General features: G+C 27.3%; 2 protein-coding genes across 2 annotated transcripts; one reads left to right on the forward strand and one right to left on the reverse strand.

Annotated features, from left to right (window-relative positions):
- Positions 1-6,189: 6,189 nt before the first annotated feature.
- On the forward strand, positions 6,190-7,870 carry LOC114166578 (large ribosomal subunit protein eL34-like). Its single transcript, XM_028051329.2, has 4 exons — positions 6,190-6,413; positions 6,531-6,610; positions 7,374-7,483; positions 7,592-7,870. Exons 1-4 carry the CDS (start codon positions 6,335-6,337, stop codon positions 7,683-7,685), a joined length of 363 nt encoding a protein of 120 aa, XP_027907130.1. The 5' UTR covers positions 6,190-6,334; the 3' UTR covers positions 7,686-7,870.
- An 8,464-nt stretch (positions 7,871-16,334) lies between these two features.
- On the reverse strand, positions 16,335-18,145 carry LOC114174141 (protein FEZ-like). The gene is made up of 3 exons (XM_028058910.2): positions 17,792-18,145; positions 17,398-17,696; positions 16,335-17,222 (listed from the first exon to the last, which is right to left on the reverse strand). The coding sequence occupies exons 1-3, from the start codon at positions 17,976-17,978 to the stop codon at positions 16,479-16,481; spliced, it is 1,230 nt and encodes a 409-aa protein (XP_027914711.1). The 5' UTR covers positions 17,979-18,145; the 3' UTR covers positions 16,335-16,478.
- Positions 18,146-19,456: the final 1,311 nt, after the last annotated feature.

Below are 19,456 nucleotides of genomic sequence, written 5' to 3' on the forward strand. Positions count from 1 at the left end.
TATGTGAGTTGTTTTCTATTTTTGTCCTAAATTTTGTATTTAACATAAAAATAGCTATTTAAAATTCTCTCACAAATTTAAATTTGTCACTTGTATTGCTATGCAAGAAGGGTCATCTCAAATCGTTCATCAAAGATACACAAGTCTATATTTAAATATTTTTCTTACAAATTTTGCTCAGTGGAATATATAGAGCCTTGTAAATATAAAGCCTTGTATTTATATAAAACACATGCTTTAATCTAACTTAAATATTTTTAGTGACAAATAAATGTTAAAATCAACCTTTATTTAATAATATAGTCCAACCAAGTTATTATAAATGAAATAAAATGCATAATATATATCTTTCCAAATTTGTTCTACGTTATCAATGTAATAATTTTAAAATTGTTTTGTCTGATCTCGTGATTCTTAGAAGTTATTTTCCTTTCAAGAGAAAGCAGTATTAATTTTAATAAAAAATCCTTTACTCTTGCTTTAATATATATTGTAAGTTATCCACTTCCATAATAAGCTAAAAAATTCAATTTCAATAAGAGAAAACATTCATGGTTAAAAAAGTATTGCGCACCATAAAAGTTTGGTGTTTCTGTTTCTTTAAATTAACAATCTGCTTACTTATACGTGCATTTAGTATTATACCTAATTTATTGTTAAAAATTTAGTTTATACTTATAGGAGTTGTTGTTGCAAAATCAGTTAACTAATATAATAAAGAAAATTCTTAGCATGCTGGAAATAGTTATCCATCAGTGGGTCATACATTTACACTTGTGAGACAATTGTATAATTTTCTAAACCATGATTATAAATGCATTACAAATTATATTATTATTGGTACTTTGTACAAGATTATATGTTATAATATGATTTAGTTTTTTTTTTAACGTAACAATGTGTTGATTTGATGAATATAGATTATTAAAGTCCATATTATCTAAGATATGTCTTGTACGAGTGACTGTGATTATTTAATGAATTTAAAAGTTCATGATATTTCTTGTTTCAAGTCAAAAACACTTTAAGTTTATTTGACTTTTCTTATATTGTTGTAGTAGAATATTATGAGGTTTTAAATTAAATTCTAGTTTTGGAGAGTATGAGTGTACTTTGGTTGAGGTTTTAGAGTATTATTTATGTGTTGTAAGATTTTTTAAATAATATTATTCTTGATTGTGGTTTTTCTCTCTAAATTGGAGTTTCCACATTTTAATCTTATATTGAGTGTGGTGTTATTATTTATATACTTGTAAGGTGATTTTGTAAGAAAAATGGGTGTGTTTTTCCCAACGCAATAAAATAATTTTGGTTAAATTATATTTTTGGTTCCAATTTTCGTAGCAAAATATCAATTTGGTCCCTCTATTTTTTTTATCTCAATTTGGTCTCTATTTTGGAAAATTTGATGCAATCAAGTCCTTTCTATCAGTGATATAGTAACAACGTTAAATGTGATGTCACATGTCACTTCCTGAATTTTTTGAAATTTTTTAAAAGTTATAAATAAATTAAAATATAAATATAAATATAATTTTAATTAAATTTAACCTAATAAAATATAAGTTAAATTTAGTTTTAATTAAATTTAACTTAATAAAATATAAATTTATTTTTATTTTTATTTTTTTGCTAGTAACGGATACTCACCAATACGAGTAGTATGATACCTACACTCGACCCATTTATAAACAGGTATTAAAATATTCACTATCCACAAATACTAACATTCCGTCATGAATTTTATATATGGATACCCGCGAACATAAGTATTTTTATCATCTCTAATCACAAAACATATTTTTTTTTATCAAATATAATTGTTTTTAAGAAAAGTTATTTTAATTAGGTGCATAAATGTTCAAATTATCATTCCCAATAATTGAACTTCCTTTTGGACATTGAAATCGAATTATAGCATTGCCATTTATAATTTTTTCAACAACCACTCTTGTCAAATTATCATACCTGTCTACGATTATGTTATGATTAATTTTTTTTATAAGAAAGTCATCATTAACAAAGAAAATTTATTCTCAATTTTTAATTAAATAATTATTATTTATATTGTGGTTGGAGTGTTACATTGTGTATTTTATAAGAGAAATCATTACATGATGTTACTCATATGTCTTGATGTAGTCGAGGATGTAAAGATAAATGGAAGAGTTTCAAATTTAGCTCACGTATATGGATATGCAATAAAGAGAAAAATATTGAGGAATGTGTATTATTGATGAAGTATAAAAGTCTATTTTGGTAATTATGTAAGGATATGTCGTAAATGTTAGACACATGATGATAATTTTCATGTTCCTCAAACATCTTTGATCGTCTTGGCTATACCATGACCATTCACAATTTGGGATATGGATGTGATTGGCCCAATTAATCTTAAGGCATGAAATGGACATTCGATTATCATTGATTACTTCACCTAATAGATCGGAGTGAAATCATATGTCAATGTGACAAATAATATAGTGATCAAGTTCATTAATAAAAATATAATGGCATTACGTGCCAAGTAAGATAATTTCAAACAATGAAAACAATTTGTACAACAAAATGATAAAATAGTTGTGATGATTTTAAGATTTAACATCATAATTTTTCACCGTATCACTTAAAGATGAATGAGGTAGTGGAAGCAACAAATAACAACATTAAGAAGATTATCCAAAAGATGGTGATAATGCATAGTGATTGACATGAGATTCTTCCTTTAACGTTACATGACGGTTGTACTTTTGTTTGTACTTCTATTGGGAAAACTTCACATCCTTAACCTAGGGTTTGGATGAAGGATTTCAACAATTTCAATATATAGAAATTGAATTACCTGCAATTGAATTTTCTTCATTTCTTAAATAATTAGTTTGGATGAAGTAGTTGAAAATTTTCAATTTCAATTTTCTTATTTGGATAAAGCAATTTTATTTTTATTTTACGGTGAACTCAATTATACCTTTGAGTCTATCTTAGCTTAGCTCGACCTTCAATTCGGTACGATTCGTCTTGATTTTTGGTTCAAGTCGACCTTCGGCTTGTGTTGGGACGGTTCGACCCTAGGTCTAGGACGACTTGACTCAACTTTTGGCCTAACTCGACTTGACCTTTGGCCCAACTCGACTTTCGATTGGGACCGACTTGACTCAACCCTCGGCCTAGCTCGACCTAACTAGACCTTTGATCTGACCTGGCTCGACCTTTGGTCTAACCTGACCAAGCTCAACCTTTGGCCTGACCCAACTCGGCTCGACCTTCGGTTTGGCCTGGTCCGACTTGACCTTCGTCTAACTCGACATTTGGTCCAACTCGGCTCGACCCGACTCAACCTTTGACCTAACTCGACCTTCGGCACGACCCAACTCAACTTTTTGGATCTGTAGACTTCTATTGTCCTAACCAATGAGCAATTCTACAACTTGGAGAATCTCAATTTCATTTTTTTTAATTTCCTCATCCAAACATATCATTTTTCTTCAAATAATTTCAAATTTTTTAAATAAATGAATTGTCCTCTTAAATTGACTCAACCAAACACACTATTAGTGTATAAGATGGTGGAATTACTCCATGTGAAAATAGAAATTCCTTCTTTAAATGTGTTAGAAGAGAATAACCTTGAGGAGATCAAATAGATCTAGACTCATTTGGATCGATTGTCATTGAATAAAGAAATTGATTACTCAATGTTATGGATATTTGTATCAGAAGAGGTTAAAAAGATTACACTATGAGAAGTTTTGTCATCAATAATTTCATGAAGAAGTTTTGCTTCCTTAAAAGATCTTTCCAACATAAAAAGATTAAATAGGAAAATGGATTCTTAATTTTGAAAGAATACACGTAAATAAAACCTTTTTCAAGAGAAATCTTAATCCTTAAAACTCTCGATAACAAAGACTTATCGCTCTCAAAAAACTTTATACTATTAAGATGTATAATGAATGAAAAAAGATATCAAAATAGATATCATCCAAATAATTGACACTTTTTTAGCCATGAATACCAAATTAAAATAACAAAACTATCAAAATAGATATCATCCGAATAATTAAATATTTTTGTCATTTTTGCTAATGTAATCATTATTTCAATTTCAAATAATTAATATTATAATTTTATTTTAGGAACAATCTTATTATCTTAATTCATCATTTTATATATCAATAATAAAATATGACATAATATTTAAAATGCATAATAATTACTTTTAATCATGGGAGTTTTGATAATTCTACGATTTTTTTATAGGAGTAATAATTTATTGCTTACTTAAGAACTTAATAACATTCAATAATTAATATATATATATATATATATATATATATATATATATATATATATATATATATATATATATATATATATATGGTTAAAATACTCCGTTGGTCCTCGTTTTTGTAGCAAAATCTCAATTTGGTCCTCGTATTTTTATTAGTCTCAATTAGGTCCTCATTTTTGTAAATTAGTATCAATTAGGTCCTTTCCGTTAGTAGAGAACTAACACCGTTAAGTAGGTGCCACGTGTCAGCTTCTCGTTTTTTTGAATTTTTTTGAATTTTTTATTTTTTTTTTAATTTTTTTTTTAAATTTTTTTAAGAAAATATTTATGCCACGTGTCAAGTTTGTAGTGTGTCACGTATCAATCTAATATGGTGACACATGTCAAATTATTGTATGAATCTCAATTTAGTCCTCATATTTGTTAATTTGATTTGATTTCAGTCCCAAATTTTTTTAAAATAATTTTAATTTCATGTGCTCCAAATTTAGAACAAATTTAATTTTTTTATAAATGTAATGATGATACTTTTATTACAAGTGATATTTCTATTACATATTTTTAGCAACATTTAATTTATTTAAATTTATATTTTACATTAAACTTTATTTAAATTTTATTTTAAAATTATAAATATATAGATTAATAAATTTATATTCGAAATATTTGTATAATATTCAATATCAACAATATTTTAGAGTTGGCTTAAAAATAACAATTTTATAAATTCAAATGTAAAATTTTTAAATAATTTTATAAAAAATTAAATAAATATATTTAAAATTTTAATATTAAATATAATTCATATAATTAAAATATTTAATAAAAATATCAATTTTAATAAAAATAATCATAACATTATATAAAAGTAAAATTTGGTCTAAATTTGGAGTGCCTAAAATTGAAATTTTTTTAAAAAAATTGGGACTTAAATCAAATCAATTTAACAAATATGAGGACAAAATTGAGATTCATACATTAATTTGACACGTGTCACCATATTAGATTGACACGTGGCGCACTACAGAAGTGATACATGGCATAAATATTTTAAAAAAAAATTCAAAAAAATTCAAAAAAAATTCAAAAAAATTCAAAAAATTCAAAAAAACGAGAAGGTGACACGTGGCACCTACTTAACGGTGTTAGTTATCTACTAACGGAAAGGACCTAATTGATACTAATTTACAAAAATGAGGACCTAATTGAGACTAATAAAAATACGAGGACGAAATTGAGATTCTGCAACAAAAATGAGGACCAACGAAGTATTTTAACCTATATATATATATATATATATATATATATATATATATATATATATATATATTCTAATATTTTATTTTGATTGTATTATTCAATATTCTTTTTATCATTTGTATTACTATTATTTTTTTAAGTCTATATTTGTTTTTTAAATTCATCTTTAAATAATTTTTTTAAATTAAAATAATTATTTTATTAATTTAAAGTTTTTTTATTTGATTTTTTAAAATTAATTATTTTTAATTACGAAAATACCTATAAAATATATTTTTTTAAATTAAAGTAATTATTTTATTATTTTTACAGATTTTTTAGTTTATTTATTTTTAATTAATTTATTTAATTATAAAATACCTATAAAATAAATAAAAACTATTTATAATAAAATTATGAAATTTATTATATTCTTTTAATTTGATTTTATTTTCAATTAATTAACTTTTAATTACAAAAATACCTATAAAATAAATAAAAAACTATTTATAGTAAAATTATTAAATTTATTTTTATAATAATAATAATAATATTTTTATTACCTTTTATTATCATCTGTGTTTTTATCAGTAATTTTGCAATTATAATAGGTTATTATTTTTTCTTTTGGGATAGAAGAATTCATCGAACGGTGACGGATGACCTTGTCTTTAGAGCCGTTAGATGTAGGGCATCTAAACAGAAGCCCTCAATCCCCTTTTATAGCTTCTTGCGGCGCATCTTCTTCTTTCTTCGGAAAACCCTAAAAAAACAGACGCAGGAGCAGAGTGATCGAAGAAGAAGATGGTGCAGCGTCTCACCTATCGCAAGAGGCACAGTTATGCCACAAAGTCCAACCAACACAGGGTTGTCAAGACCCCTGGTAATTTTTCCCATTGGAACATTCATTCTTTGATTCTGCTTCCGATCCAAACCTTTTTGTTTCCGATTTCAATTCGATTCTAACGGGTCTGTGTTCGCTGTTGTTGATATAATGCAGGTGGGAAGCTCGTTTATCAGAGCACCAAGAAGAGGGCTAGCGGACCCAAGTGCCCCGTCACTGGCAAGAGGATCCAGGGGGTGTGCTTTCTTTTACCCTTTCAATTCCTTCTTTTTTATTGTGTTGTGTAGTTTTCAGTGTTCTGTTATTGGCTTAGTTTGTTTGACGTTATTTTTCTCTCTCTTCTCACATGTTACTTTGCGTCGGACTAGCTATAAACATTGTTAATGATGGCTTATTAGATTCAATCCAGGTGGTGTATATAATGAAACTTCGTGGGGCTAAACGACGAACTATTGGACATTAGTGCGTATAGGGGAGAAGGGTGGAACTTCTACTTGGTCATAGTTTGGATTTTTATTTGTGTTTAATTGGAGTCAAATAGTTCAGATTTATTGTTATTGTAATGTGATAGGTATTCAATGTTTGGCTTGGCCAGATGGGTTTATGTTCTTTATTGCTTTGAAAATGGTTTATAATAGAGTTTCACGTATATTATTTTTTACCTTCCAAGCCTGTGAACAGGGTTATGACTGTTTTAGGGCGTTTGAAACCTTGTAAGATTGGCTTGTGATGAATATTTTTTATTGTAATTTGGTTGATGAAATGTGGAATGATGTGTGGTTCAGTCTCAGTTTAGTTTGTTGGCATTCCGTGGATATATGATACAGACTGTTCTGTACGATGTATCTTATCCTTAGTGAATACTCTATTTAAGTATATCTCTAAGCATTGGATTACTAGGTGTTTTTTGTATTATAGAAGCATGTTATGTTTCTTGAGTTTTGATTAAATTGAATAAGCTTTTAGCTCTGAATTCTAAATTTTGCCTGATAATTGCAGATTCCACATTTGAGGCCTGCGGAATACAAGAGGTCAAGGCTACCTAGAAACCGTAGGACTGTAAACCGTGCATATGGTGGAGTTTTGTCTGGAAGTGCTGTCAGGGAGAGGTTTGTCTTCACTTTTAACAGCTAGTTATATTTATAATAACTTTTTTGATTTAATTGTTTGGTCTGAGTTAGCTTATAACTTGCTTATATTTGTCTCTGGTTCAACAGGATTATCCGAGCTTTCTTAGTTGAGGAGCAGAAGATTGTGAAGAAGGTCTTGAAGATCCAGAAGGCCAAGGAAAAGCAGGCCTTGAAGGGTTAAATTTGGACAGCAAAACGAGACACATCTTTTTGGAGGGCTGTTAGGTTTGAGTGGTTATAGTAAATCACAAGTTTTATTAGAGATGTTAATTGTGCTTTTATTATTTGGTTTGATTTGAACTCATTCTAGAGCTATTGTTAACTTCGTCGACAATGCCATTGTGATACAGTTTTGTTTGTCTCAAATTTTCTCTTGATGGTTTATGTTTACCATGTTTCTGCAATAGGACTACGAAATTCTACTCGAATTGTGATATATCTCAATTCTGACTGCATATCCGGTTGTAGTCATCTAGATGCTTAATTTTTGCTAGCAACAATAGCAAACAATATTTCCATGATGTTCGTAATCGGTGGAAGTTCGTGTTGCAGTTTGTTGGATTAGCAGCATTTATGCATGTTAATTATTTAGAAATAGTTATCTTAAGGTCTATTGGAAAGATAAAAAAAAATTCTTTAAAATTAGTATCTGTTGGCTTGTTGAACCTGAACATGTGTCAAGACTATTGGATCTATATATAGGTAACCGTTGTTTCATCAATTTATACAAAAATAAATAATTAAAAAAAGAAAGACAAGGATTTCTTAAAAAAAATATCTATCACAAATGATGGGTTTAATGTAAAAAAAGTTGTTCAAGTGTTCGAGATCCATCTCACGTCACTTAGATTTTTCACATGTTGTCTTACATTTTTCGCATGATCCAATCCATGTGGTCACCGTCTTTGTCACTTAATATGAGTTGATTTCTTGACATACATTAAAATGAAAAGGTGAATCATCAGCAACTATGCTATCATAGTGTAAAAAAAGTAGTCACTTGAACCTCACCACGAACTTGGTAAACTTTTGAATGAAGGTAACTAGTATGCTGATAATAATGAGTTTTTGTAGTAATTTTTCCAATCTTTTCATGAAGTAAAAATTATAACATTGTTGTCTTGTAAATTGGTAAGAGCAACTGAGGCTGTTGCTTCTTACACCCCGTCAAATTTTAAATCCACCCATCAGGAAGCTTTCCAGAAACTTTTTGTTTTTGGTAATTCAAGGGGAAGATTGCTTCTCAGAAAAAAAAACCCAATCACTTACTAAGGCATAAAGGCCTAATCAGAATGTAAGTGTATGTGTATTTTGGGGGCTTCTCCTTACACCTCCAAAAACTTCTACTGCACCCCCAAATATTAATTGCGCAGTCCATTTTACCCTTTTTGACTCACCTCTGTCTTAAGTAGGTAAAAGTAATTAAAATAGTTACTGCGTTAGGTGTTTCGACATCCGATTCTGCCCAAAAACAGATTTAAAAATCCGGTTCAAAAATTAAACGGATTTTGACATCCGATTTTCCAGAAAACAAATTTGTACACATTCACCGGCTTTCGACATCCGGTTGCCGAAAACGGATTTAGAAATCCGCTTCACAAATTAAACGAATTTCGATATCCGGTTTTCATGAAAACGGTTCAATTGTTAAATTTTAAAATTGTTTATATTTTTTGTGATTCATTATATATTTTATTTAATTTATATTTTTTTCCAACTTTTAAAAGTAAAATATTTTGTTAAATCTTTAATTTTTCATTTTAAATTTGTTTTTAATACAAACCAACTTCCAGTGTAAGGATAACCACGGAATTCATTTTACACAAACCGGAAATCGAAATACGGTTTTTATTTTGCTTTATTGAATTTTTTTATATTTTTGAAATGCTTTTTTCAATTATTTTGAATATTTTGTTAGTTGTGTTGTGTTAGCTTTAGGTATAATATTTTATTTATTTAACGTATTTGTTTTATATTTTTATTTTTAATTTTATCAATTGGTTGAAAATTTAATTTCTTTTTAATTTAATGTTAAATAGTTTTTTAATAATATTTTTTTTGTTATTTTTTTTAAATTAATTATATTTAATTAAAATAATTAAATATAATTAATCTAGATATTATAAAGACAAATATTTTAAATAAAAATTTATCATTATTAATTAAAAATTAACAAAGTAAAAATAACTATAAATATATATAACTAAAAGATATATGAAAAATTAAATTAAAAATAAAGTAATAAAATGAATAAAAACATTAACAAATTTAAAAAAATAAAAAAAATACATAAAAGCTGAAGTTTAAAATTCAAAAAATAATAAATATTAATAAAATATATTCTAAAAACAATTAAACAATAACTAAATAATATTAATCAAATTGAAATTAAATTTTAGGCTTAATTACTCGGGTCATACCTATTTTGGTTCAAAAATTTCAAAATGGTACCTACTTTGAACTTTGTCTCAATTTAGTACCCAATTTTGATTATTGCATCAATGTAGTACCCTCCGTTAAGTCTTCACAAACGACGTTAACTACCTTGCCACGTGTCAGCCTCTGAATTTTTTAAATTTTTTAATTTTTAATTTTTTTTTTGAATTTAAAAAAAATAAAATTGTCACATGTCAAATTTTTGATATGACACGTGGCAAGGTATCGCCACATGTCAAGGTACCTGACAAGTGTCATGGTACCTGGCAAGTGTCATTGTCTTCATTTCAACTTAGTCCCCACATGTGTCTATTTGTTTCAATTTAGTACCCTTATATGTTTATTGGTTTCAATTTAGTACCCAATTTATTTGTTTTAATTTTGTCTGAATAATTTTTTACAAAATAGAGAAATATTGTGTCTCCCTTAAGACCAAATTTATTATTTATATAAATGTTATATTTATATTTGTTATTAAAAATGACTTACAAATATGTTATTCATGACTTTTACTATTAACTTTAATATAAATTTCAATACTTAATTTTATAAATATCACTATAACATTTATATAAATAATAAATTTTGTCTTAAAAGAGATACAATATTTCTCCATTTAAAAAAAATATTTGAATAAAATTCAAACAAATAAATTGGGTACTAAATTGAAACAAATAAATATATATGGGTACTAAATTGAAACAAATAGACACATGTGGGGACTAAGTTGAAATGAAAACAATGACACTTGTCATGTACCTTGACACGTGGCGATACCTTGACACGTGGCGATACCTTGCCACATGCACATCAAGGATTTGACACGTGGTAATTTTATTTTTTTTTTAAATTCAAAAAAAAAAAATTTTAAAATTTTTTAAAAATTGAAAAAAAAAATTTAAAAATTAAAAAATCCAGAGGCTGACACGTGGCAAGGTAGTTAACGTCGTTTGTGAAGACTTAACGGAGGGTACTACATTGATGCAATAATCAAAATTGGGTACTAAATTGAGACAAAGTTCAAAGTGGATACCATTTTGAAATTTACGAACCAAAATGGGTATGATCCGAGTAATTAAACCTAAATTTTATATGTAAAATACATAAAAAAAGTAAATTAACGGAATTAGAATGCCGGTAACTTTAAACAAAAATTGAGTTTAACAACCGGACTTCGATTACCGGTATATAATTTTATTTAATATAATTATATATAATATAAACAATCTAAAATTAAATAAATAATATATAAATATAAAAAATTGAAATTAAATCTTATAAATAAAATTAAATAAATAAATAAAAACATTAAAAGCTAACAACTAATAAATAAGTAAAAATAACTTTAGAATAATTAAATATAATTAATCTAGATATTATAAAGGCAAATATTTTAAATAAAAATTTATCATTATTAATTAATTAACAAAGTAAAAATAACTATAAAATATATAACTAAAAAAATATATGAAAAATTAAATTAAAATTAAAGTAATAAAATGAATAAAAACATAAGAAATATTAATAAAATATATTCTTAAAATAATTAAACAGTAACTTAATAATACTAATATGAGATTAAATTTTATATGTAAAATAAATAAAAGAAGTAAGTTAGCGGAATTGGAATACCGGTATACAAATATCAATTTTAAATAAAAAAATAGTTAACGTACCGGATTTCCATCGTCGGCATATAATTTTATTTAATATAAAATCTAAAATTAAATAATTAATATATAATATAAAAAATTTGAAATTAAATCTTATAAATAAAATCATATAAATAAATAAATAAATACATTAAAAAGCTAACAAATAATAAATAAGTCAAAATTATTTGAAAATAATTAAATATAATTAATCTACATATTATAAAGTAAAATATTTTAAATAAAATTTTATTATTATTAACTAAAAATTAATAAAGTAAAAATAACTACAAAATTTAAAATAATAAAATTTTATTTAATGTACTTATATAAAATATAAATAATCTAAAATTAAATAATTAATACATAAATTATAAAATAATAGAAATTAAATTTTATAAACAAATGAATAAAAAAATACAAAAATTTAAATCATTAGCGGACTACCAATGCCGGTTAAAAAGAAGAAGCTGATTTTGAATTTCCTAACCGAGTTTCGAAACCAAGCTTCGAATGCAGGTAGAAAATTAAACCGGACTTCGAATGTCGGTACACAAAGAAAACGGAATTTGAATTCCGTTTAATCACTTAACCGGATTTCAAATACCGGTGCACAATCCAAATCTATTTAACTTTTTTACCGTTGAATAGTGAAAGGTTCAAAAGAATACTATTGGAATTTTGAAATTTTTGGGGTGTAGTACAACTCTTTGGAAGTGTAGGGAGAAACCCCCGTGTATTTCTCACTTACTAAGGCAGAAGGCCTAATCAGAATGTATGTGTATGTGTATTTTTTTTTTTCCACAGCACTTTACAATTTTTCTGTCAACTTGTTTTTTAGTTTCTATATGTAAGGTTTTTGTGTGTATTTTTTTTTTCATTGTTAGTTCATCGAATTTATTAAAAATTAAGATGACTTTATTTTTCTTTCTTTTCTATTATGTCATTATGGTTTTAGCAAATATCTCCATTTATCATTTCTTTTGCCTTTTCAAATTCATTTTTTTCTTTTCTCTTTTACCATCCATGGTGATAACCAATCATAATCCAATCTCGAATCACCCTGTTAAGCCTAAAAAGTTGTATTTTCTTCGTCTTTGAGAAAATTCTACTTCTCTTGTTTCACCTCTCTTAATCGAGAGTAAATTTTCAATGGGAGTACAACATAATTATTCTACTTAAGTATATTTAAGCTTTACACGATTCATGGTTCGTCCAATTAGGGATGATAAAAAATTTATGTAAAGAGATATTCGTGGATATAATTTGCAATCAATGACAAATGAATATTTTGAATGGATACTTGTAAGTTAAGAGTATTTTATTTACCCACTTGTTGTTGGGACATGTACATGTATTCAGTAGTAAATTTTATTTCAGTAATTTTTTAAAATTAAATGATTAAAATAAAGTTATTAGCGAAAAAAATATTAATCATTAAAGAATAATTTAGAATTTGATTTTATCTATTTAAATTTATGAAATTGAAGTTAACTTTTAAGAAAATATATTTTTAGAAAAATAAAATTTATTTGCACAAATATTTTAGTATGTAATTTTATTTGGTATGTAATTTTATTTTAGTATGTAATTTAATTTTTTATTGTTTATTTAAATTTATATTTTAAAAACTTATTTTTACATAATTTTATATAAAATTAAAAAATAAAAAATATATATACCTCCAAATATTTTAAAAATATTTGCTAGTATTTTTTTCACATACGGTTAGCGGGGTTTGCGGCGGTAGACACTATCATCGATCACATTCATGGATAACATTCTAATTTATTTTGGATCAGAAATCTTGAAGATCATATACAAAATTGTAACCAAGGTAATGCAAGCATTTTTCCATGAATTCTATTCCAAGCTTAAAAATCCTCCCTCATGTTTTTGTAACTATTATTATGACAATTCTATTTTTCCCATCTAACATTAGTAATTTATATCCTTTATAACTTTATCGCTTTTATTTCAAGAATGGTGACAGTTATACTTCTTTATATATATATATATATATATATATATATATATATATATATATATATATATATATATATATATATATATATATATCATTTACAATCATACATCTCTTATTCCAAGTGTTTTGACCACTACAAGAATACAAGATATTAGAGTCCAAAATATTGTGTCCGTCGATGAATGGGACGCTATTAGAGTCCCTGTTAGAGTCGGTTAGACAAGAGTAATAAATTCAGTAATGTAACGTCGGCTACACCAACATTCAGAGGAAGCTACAGACTATATAAGATTAAAAAAATATCACGTCTAGTGTGGAGGAAGCTTTTTATAACTTTTCATTGTAAAACTTTTCTTAACATTTCAATAACTTCGTGAGAAATTTTTTCATAAAATTAAAGCATACAAATTAATGTATTTTAACTTTATGCATATTTTTTACTCATCAATAATGAAAATATCACGTCTAGTGTGGACGAAGCCTACCTCAGTCACCGTATAATTTGGTCTGCGATCATTCATTCCTAAAATTCTTATGTTTCTTTTGACCCAACAATATCTTAATTGACGATGCAAGATATGAATTTGGGCTTAAAATTTACACTTGTACTTTTCTTTTTTTAGTTTTTGTAATATATAATACCCCTAAATTGAGTTTTTTTTTTCTTAATACAATTTTTTTTCTTTTGTGAATCCTCGTATGATGTTGAAGTTCTACATGCTTTGATGCGAGAAGATTGAATTTAATAGTGAAATAGTGAACTTTCAATATTAGATTTACTCTTGTTAAACTCTTCACACCCTTTTTAGCAAAAATAAGTGAAGTGAACTAGTAGCTCAAAAGTAAGCTGTAAAACACACAACTAACATAGAAATACTATGAAGAATTAGTCACAAAAATAAAAATTAAGTCGCTACCTTTAAATATTAATGGAGAGCAAGGAAGTAAATATTGTGTGATACAACACGATTTTTCTCTCTTATGATATGAATAATTGAAATACTCACTTTACCCCATATATATCACTATATAATGTGAATCATTCAAAATCTCATGAATTGTAACTCTAGCTTGTATAGCATCATGAATGGTAGTAAATTTGTGTTTGGATTTTATCTTGAACAAGTGGGTTAATAAAAATAATATGTCTTTAAAAACTTCACATCGCCTAAGATAAGTTAAAAGTGAGTGTTGGTAACTATATAATGAATTCTAAGTTCATGATATTTCTTGTTCTAAGTTAAATATATTTTGAGTTAGTGTTTAACTTTTTACTCTAATATAGTAGGATATTGTGAGGTATAGTTAGATTCTTGTTCTAGAGAGTGAGTTTACTTGTGATCAAAGGATTGAAAATATTTTCTATGTTTTACACAAATGTTCACCGTAGTGTTATTTCGTGTTGTCTTTGAACAACGGCAACATAAATTGAGTTGGGTCGCACAATACAAGTAATTTAGTAAAAATCCTAAATTTAATTTCTTTTTAACCATGAACTAAATGGAAATAGGTGATAATGACTCATCTACTCTCCCTAATTATGCAATAGCAGTACCAATTAGACTTATCTTTTGATAATTATAATACAAAATTTGTTTAGTAGCATATAATGCTTAAGAATCTTGTATAGCAAACATATTGTTTTTTTTAAGGTTGTATTAGTGAAATTATGTTGCAAATACATGATCTAACTCCTTTTTTTTTACTATGGAATTGTGTTGTTATTTTGTATTTTTACATATTTGCGGTGGCAGATGATTTTGGGGCAAGGAAGGGCCATGGCCCCCAAAATTTGAAAATTTTTAAATTATATATATATATATATATATTGAAAATTTATTAAATTTTTTAATTGTAAATATTATATTTTAATAATTTAAAATTAAATTGTGTATTTTTTATTTATTTTATAAAGCACAACGTTTAATGTTAATAGATAATCAAGAATAAAAATATTTAGGTTTAATTTCTTTTTTAGTCTCTGTTTTTGTCAAAAAATTGACACTAGGATTATATTAATTATATCAACAAAGCAAACCATCCATATTAAGAGTTTCAATTTTAGTGAAAGAATCATTAATCTGTTTTAAGAGATTTGAAGAGATTGATCGTAAAAGACCAGATTATATTAGTTTTAAAAAAAAGTAAGACAAAATTGAGACTAAAAAAAATTAGAGGACCAACTTAACATTTTTAAACAAAAGCATGAATCAAAAGAGTAATCAAACCAAATATTTATTAGGATAATTTTTATTTTCATTCTTATTGTGTTTTTAGTTTTTTCACAAATTGTAATCATATCTCAATCTCATATGTTTTCTTCTTTTTTGAAAAAAAAAAAGTTAGATACAAATTCATTATTTTTACTTTCATTTAACATCTATGCTCTTCCTTCCTTCCTCTTGTCTCACTTAATAATGAAAATATTATTTTTTATCTCATCAATTTTTTTTTCACTTTTGTATTAATATAAAAAAAATATATTGTGTATTTTTTCATAATCAATTTGTAGTGATTTGATTATAATATATTTTTATTTTAATAAATATATGGATTGAATTAAATATATTCGTAGTTGATGGAGAAAACTGCACACAATGCTTCAATTAAAAAGGCATGTTAATAAGGATCATCATGTGTAAGCGTCTCATTTGTTTAATTCTTTTTCATTCTGGTTTTGAAACTCCCGCATTCTGCCAAATCTCTATTCCATAGACATTTGAGTTCCCATATATAGTTGAAAAGTTTGAAAAAGTTTGAAAATATAAAATACTAATAAAAAAATTCCCTGCGTGCTAATGTAAATTGAACAGAAACCTAAGCTAAAAAGTCAGACCTAGTAGTTACTACCGACTAGAAGGAAAACAAAAAATGCTTCTAATTTGTCTAAAATAATGCACTAAGTATAGCACTTAGTTGTGGAAAAAGTAGATGACACATCACAAGGAAAAGACGAAGTATCCCAAAGCAGATTTGACTTCCATGCATCGCCAATATTGAATGGAAACCCAATGGATCGTACTGTTTCCAACTCTTGTTCATCAACACCAGGCATATTCACATTAGGACCCTTTAATGCATTCATATTATCATATTCTTGCTCACCAAATGTGCTTTGCATCTCACGTAGAAACGGTAATGGGTAGTACCCATGCTCTTGCAACGCACCAAAGCTTGTAGTTGCATTTGTATTATCCTCTGAAGTCTTGTTGAAATCTCCGAGCACCGAGGATGACATGTTCAACAACATAGAAGAAACATCCATGGTAGATTTAGCATTAGTATTACCATCTGATGATGTTTCAAACAGAAAGCTCGTGCTGAGGTCTCCATTTGAAATGGGAAAATGATCAAAGGCTTTGTAGAGCAATGGGTTGATGATGGATTTGTATGAGGCAACATCTAAGGGACAAGGGGTCAAAGGTTGTGAGTCAGTGTAATTGTTATTAGTACAGTAGTGACTGGCTAAGGTAGTTTTCTTTGTAAATGATATGTCTGAACAAAACTGCGTGGTGTGTTGATCTTTGGTTAGGATATGATCAGAGGTTCTTGTTTCAGGGAGGGAAGAGACCCATGACTGAGATAAAGCTCTTTGAGCTGTAGCATTGGTTTTCTTGAAGATCCTGCAAATAGCCCATGATTCCTGTATGTTCAAGAACAAGCTAAAGCCATCAATAAATGGTGATATTACAAACACTTAAAGTATAATGTTAATGTTTAGCAGAGAACAATAAACAAAAAATCTAATAGAGAATCTGGATTCAAAGTTGAACATCTGATAAAGAAACAAAGAAAATAGGTTAAGTTTAGCTGCTTACATTAGCAGGAATGTTCTTGTCTATGTACTTTGGGGATAGTGAGTCTGTGAGAGAAGGTAATCTGAACTCATGCATCATCCAATCAGTTTTAACTCCTTTGGCAGCTCTACCCTTGTAAAAAACCAGAGATTTCTTGAGGCCAATGCACTTGGAACCTTCAGAGGAGTAGATTGGTCTATCAGTTCCTGTAGCTTTCCAGAACCCAGCTCCAGTAACCCTATTTGGCCTTGCACTGTTTCTGTATTTTCTGTCCCTGGGACAATAAAAATACCACTCTTTCTCTCCTGTGGTGGCCAACTCTACACACATTAGAGTAAACCAAAAGTGTTAGACAATACATAAATATCAGTTTTAACAAATAACAAGTGAAAAAAAGTGGTTAAATGTGTCATACTTGGAAGATCCCAAGGGTCATATTTATAGATATCAAGCTGTTTGATGAGTTCAATAGTGAAAGGGCGTTGCTGGATCTTCCTCTTGAGGTAAAACCCTACAAGCTCCTCATCAGTGGGATGAAACCTGAATCCAGGAAGCATAACTTCATCAAGTTTCTCACCATCATTGTTTAACTCTTCCATCATATCTTAAAAGAGAGAGATCCGTTGTTGTCTCCTCAAGATTATGAACCAACAACACACAACTAAAAAAAGTGGAAACTGCTTATAGAAGAACTACAAGAACCCTAGAAGAGGTGGCAATGATGAGAAGTATATATTGAGAGTTGAAAGAGACAGAAGAAGAAGAAGAAGAAGAAGAAGCTAAGAGTGAGAAAGTGTAGTTAAGTTGAAGTGATTATATGCTTCCTGAAAAGGGGTCTGCCTCCGAAGGATGAGCCGTTTTTTCTGGTGACTTTGAAAGCAATGTGTGTTTTGCGAGGATTGCTTAGGTTTGGTTCATGAAAACAAGCAAGCAAAGGGCAAAGCTCTTAATAAGGAACGACTTCCCAGAAACAAATTAAAGCCATTACATTTAAGTCAATACACTTCTTCTATCGTTAATTCTTATATGTTAAGAAGTTAATGTTCCGATCTTTTGAAATATATGCTTTATCGCAGTTTTATTTTTAAAAAACGTATTTTGAAAAATAAAAGAAAGAAGATGTGAGATTATCAGATGCAGTAAGAATATTAGTGTTATATTTGTATTATTTCATGGATTCGTTTATCATATTAGGAACTGTTTTGAATTCATAAAAGTTGTTAAAATAAACTTAAACTATCATTTTGTCTGAGACTTATGAGTGATTTGCAGCTTCCGGGGGATTGCAATCTTATGGTATATTTAATTACCCTTTAAACACATTAATGTGATGAAAGTTTTGGTCTATCGACAACATGGGATCAAAGTTCCAAGTAATGAATGATATTTATTCAACATGGTGTTTGAAACTTTGAAATATGATTTGGAAACGTGGACCAGAACCAGATTCCCAAACAGAGCTCAAATTTAAAATTCAACACCAAATTCTAGTCAGACCCACTAAGGATTTTATAATTTAAGGTTTCTCGTAATCCGAAAATCCAGTTTCTATTCCATTCCCATAGCTTCTATTCCACTGATTTTGGCAGTGTTGAATCAGTTAAATAATAATAATTTTAAGGTTAATGTCAAATTTCTAATAAAAACAAGAGTGCGTGTGATCAAAGTCTAATGAGGTTGAGGGGACCGCTTTGCCCTTATGGAAACCTTATATCAAATTATTAATCTTAACTAAACCCATTTGATTGTTCCTACCACCAGAGTTAGCTGAGTTTCTCTGCAACACGTGCTTCATGGATATTAATTTGACCTTCTTCACAAAATTTAAATTACTTTATTTTATTCTACTCATATTAATTTAACTTATGATACTTTCTTAAGGGAACTTTCTACAAATATTGGACCATTTTGTGTGCACTTAAAATAAATGTTTTCAAAATAAGTATTTTATTTAAATAATTTTCTTATTTAAAAGATGCAAATAGTTTTTATTTATTAAAATAAATAAAAACTACTTATTTTTAAAATAAACGTTTGACATAATACATTAAAAAACCATTCTTACTTTAATAATTGAACA

This window comes from Vigna unguiculata, chromosome 2, assembly GCF_037176805.1.
Source record: "Vigna unguiculata cultivar grain cowpea cultivar isolate G323 ecotype 2 chromosome 2, ASM3717680v1, whole genome shotgun sequence".
Classification (NCBI taxonomy): Eukaryota; Viridiplantae; Streptophyta; class Magnoliopsida; order Fabales; family Fabaceae; genus Vigna; species Vigna unguiculata.

Excerpts from the sequence above, each read along its gene's own strand:
- LOC114174141 (XM_028058910.2), bottom strand. The coding sequence starts at position 17,978 with ATGATGGAAGAGTTAAACAATGATGGTGAGAAACTTGATGAAGTTATG. Across the intron at positions 17,697-17,791 it reads TGACCCTTGGGATCTTCCAA|AGTTGGCCACCACAGGAGAG; the intron begins GTATGACACATT and ends TAATGTGTGTAG. Across the intron at positions 17,223-17,397 it reads ACAAGAACATTCCTGCTAAT|GAATCATGGGCTATTTGCAG; the intron begins GTAAGCAGCTAA and ends TTGAACATACAG.
- LOC114166578 (XM_028051329.2), top strand. The coding sequence starts at position 6,335 with ATGGTGCAGCGTCTCACCTATCGCAAGAGGCACAGTTATGCCACAAAG. Across the intron at positions 6,414-6,530 it reads CAGGGTTGTCAAGACCCCTG|GTGGGAAGCTCGTTTATCAG; the intron begins GTAATTTTTCCC and ends GATATAATGCAG. Across the intron at positions 6,611-7,373 it reads CTGGCAAGAGGATCCAGGGG|ATTCCACATTTGAGGCCTGC; the intron begins GTGTGCTTTCTT and ends TGATAATTGCAG.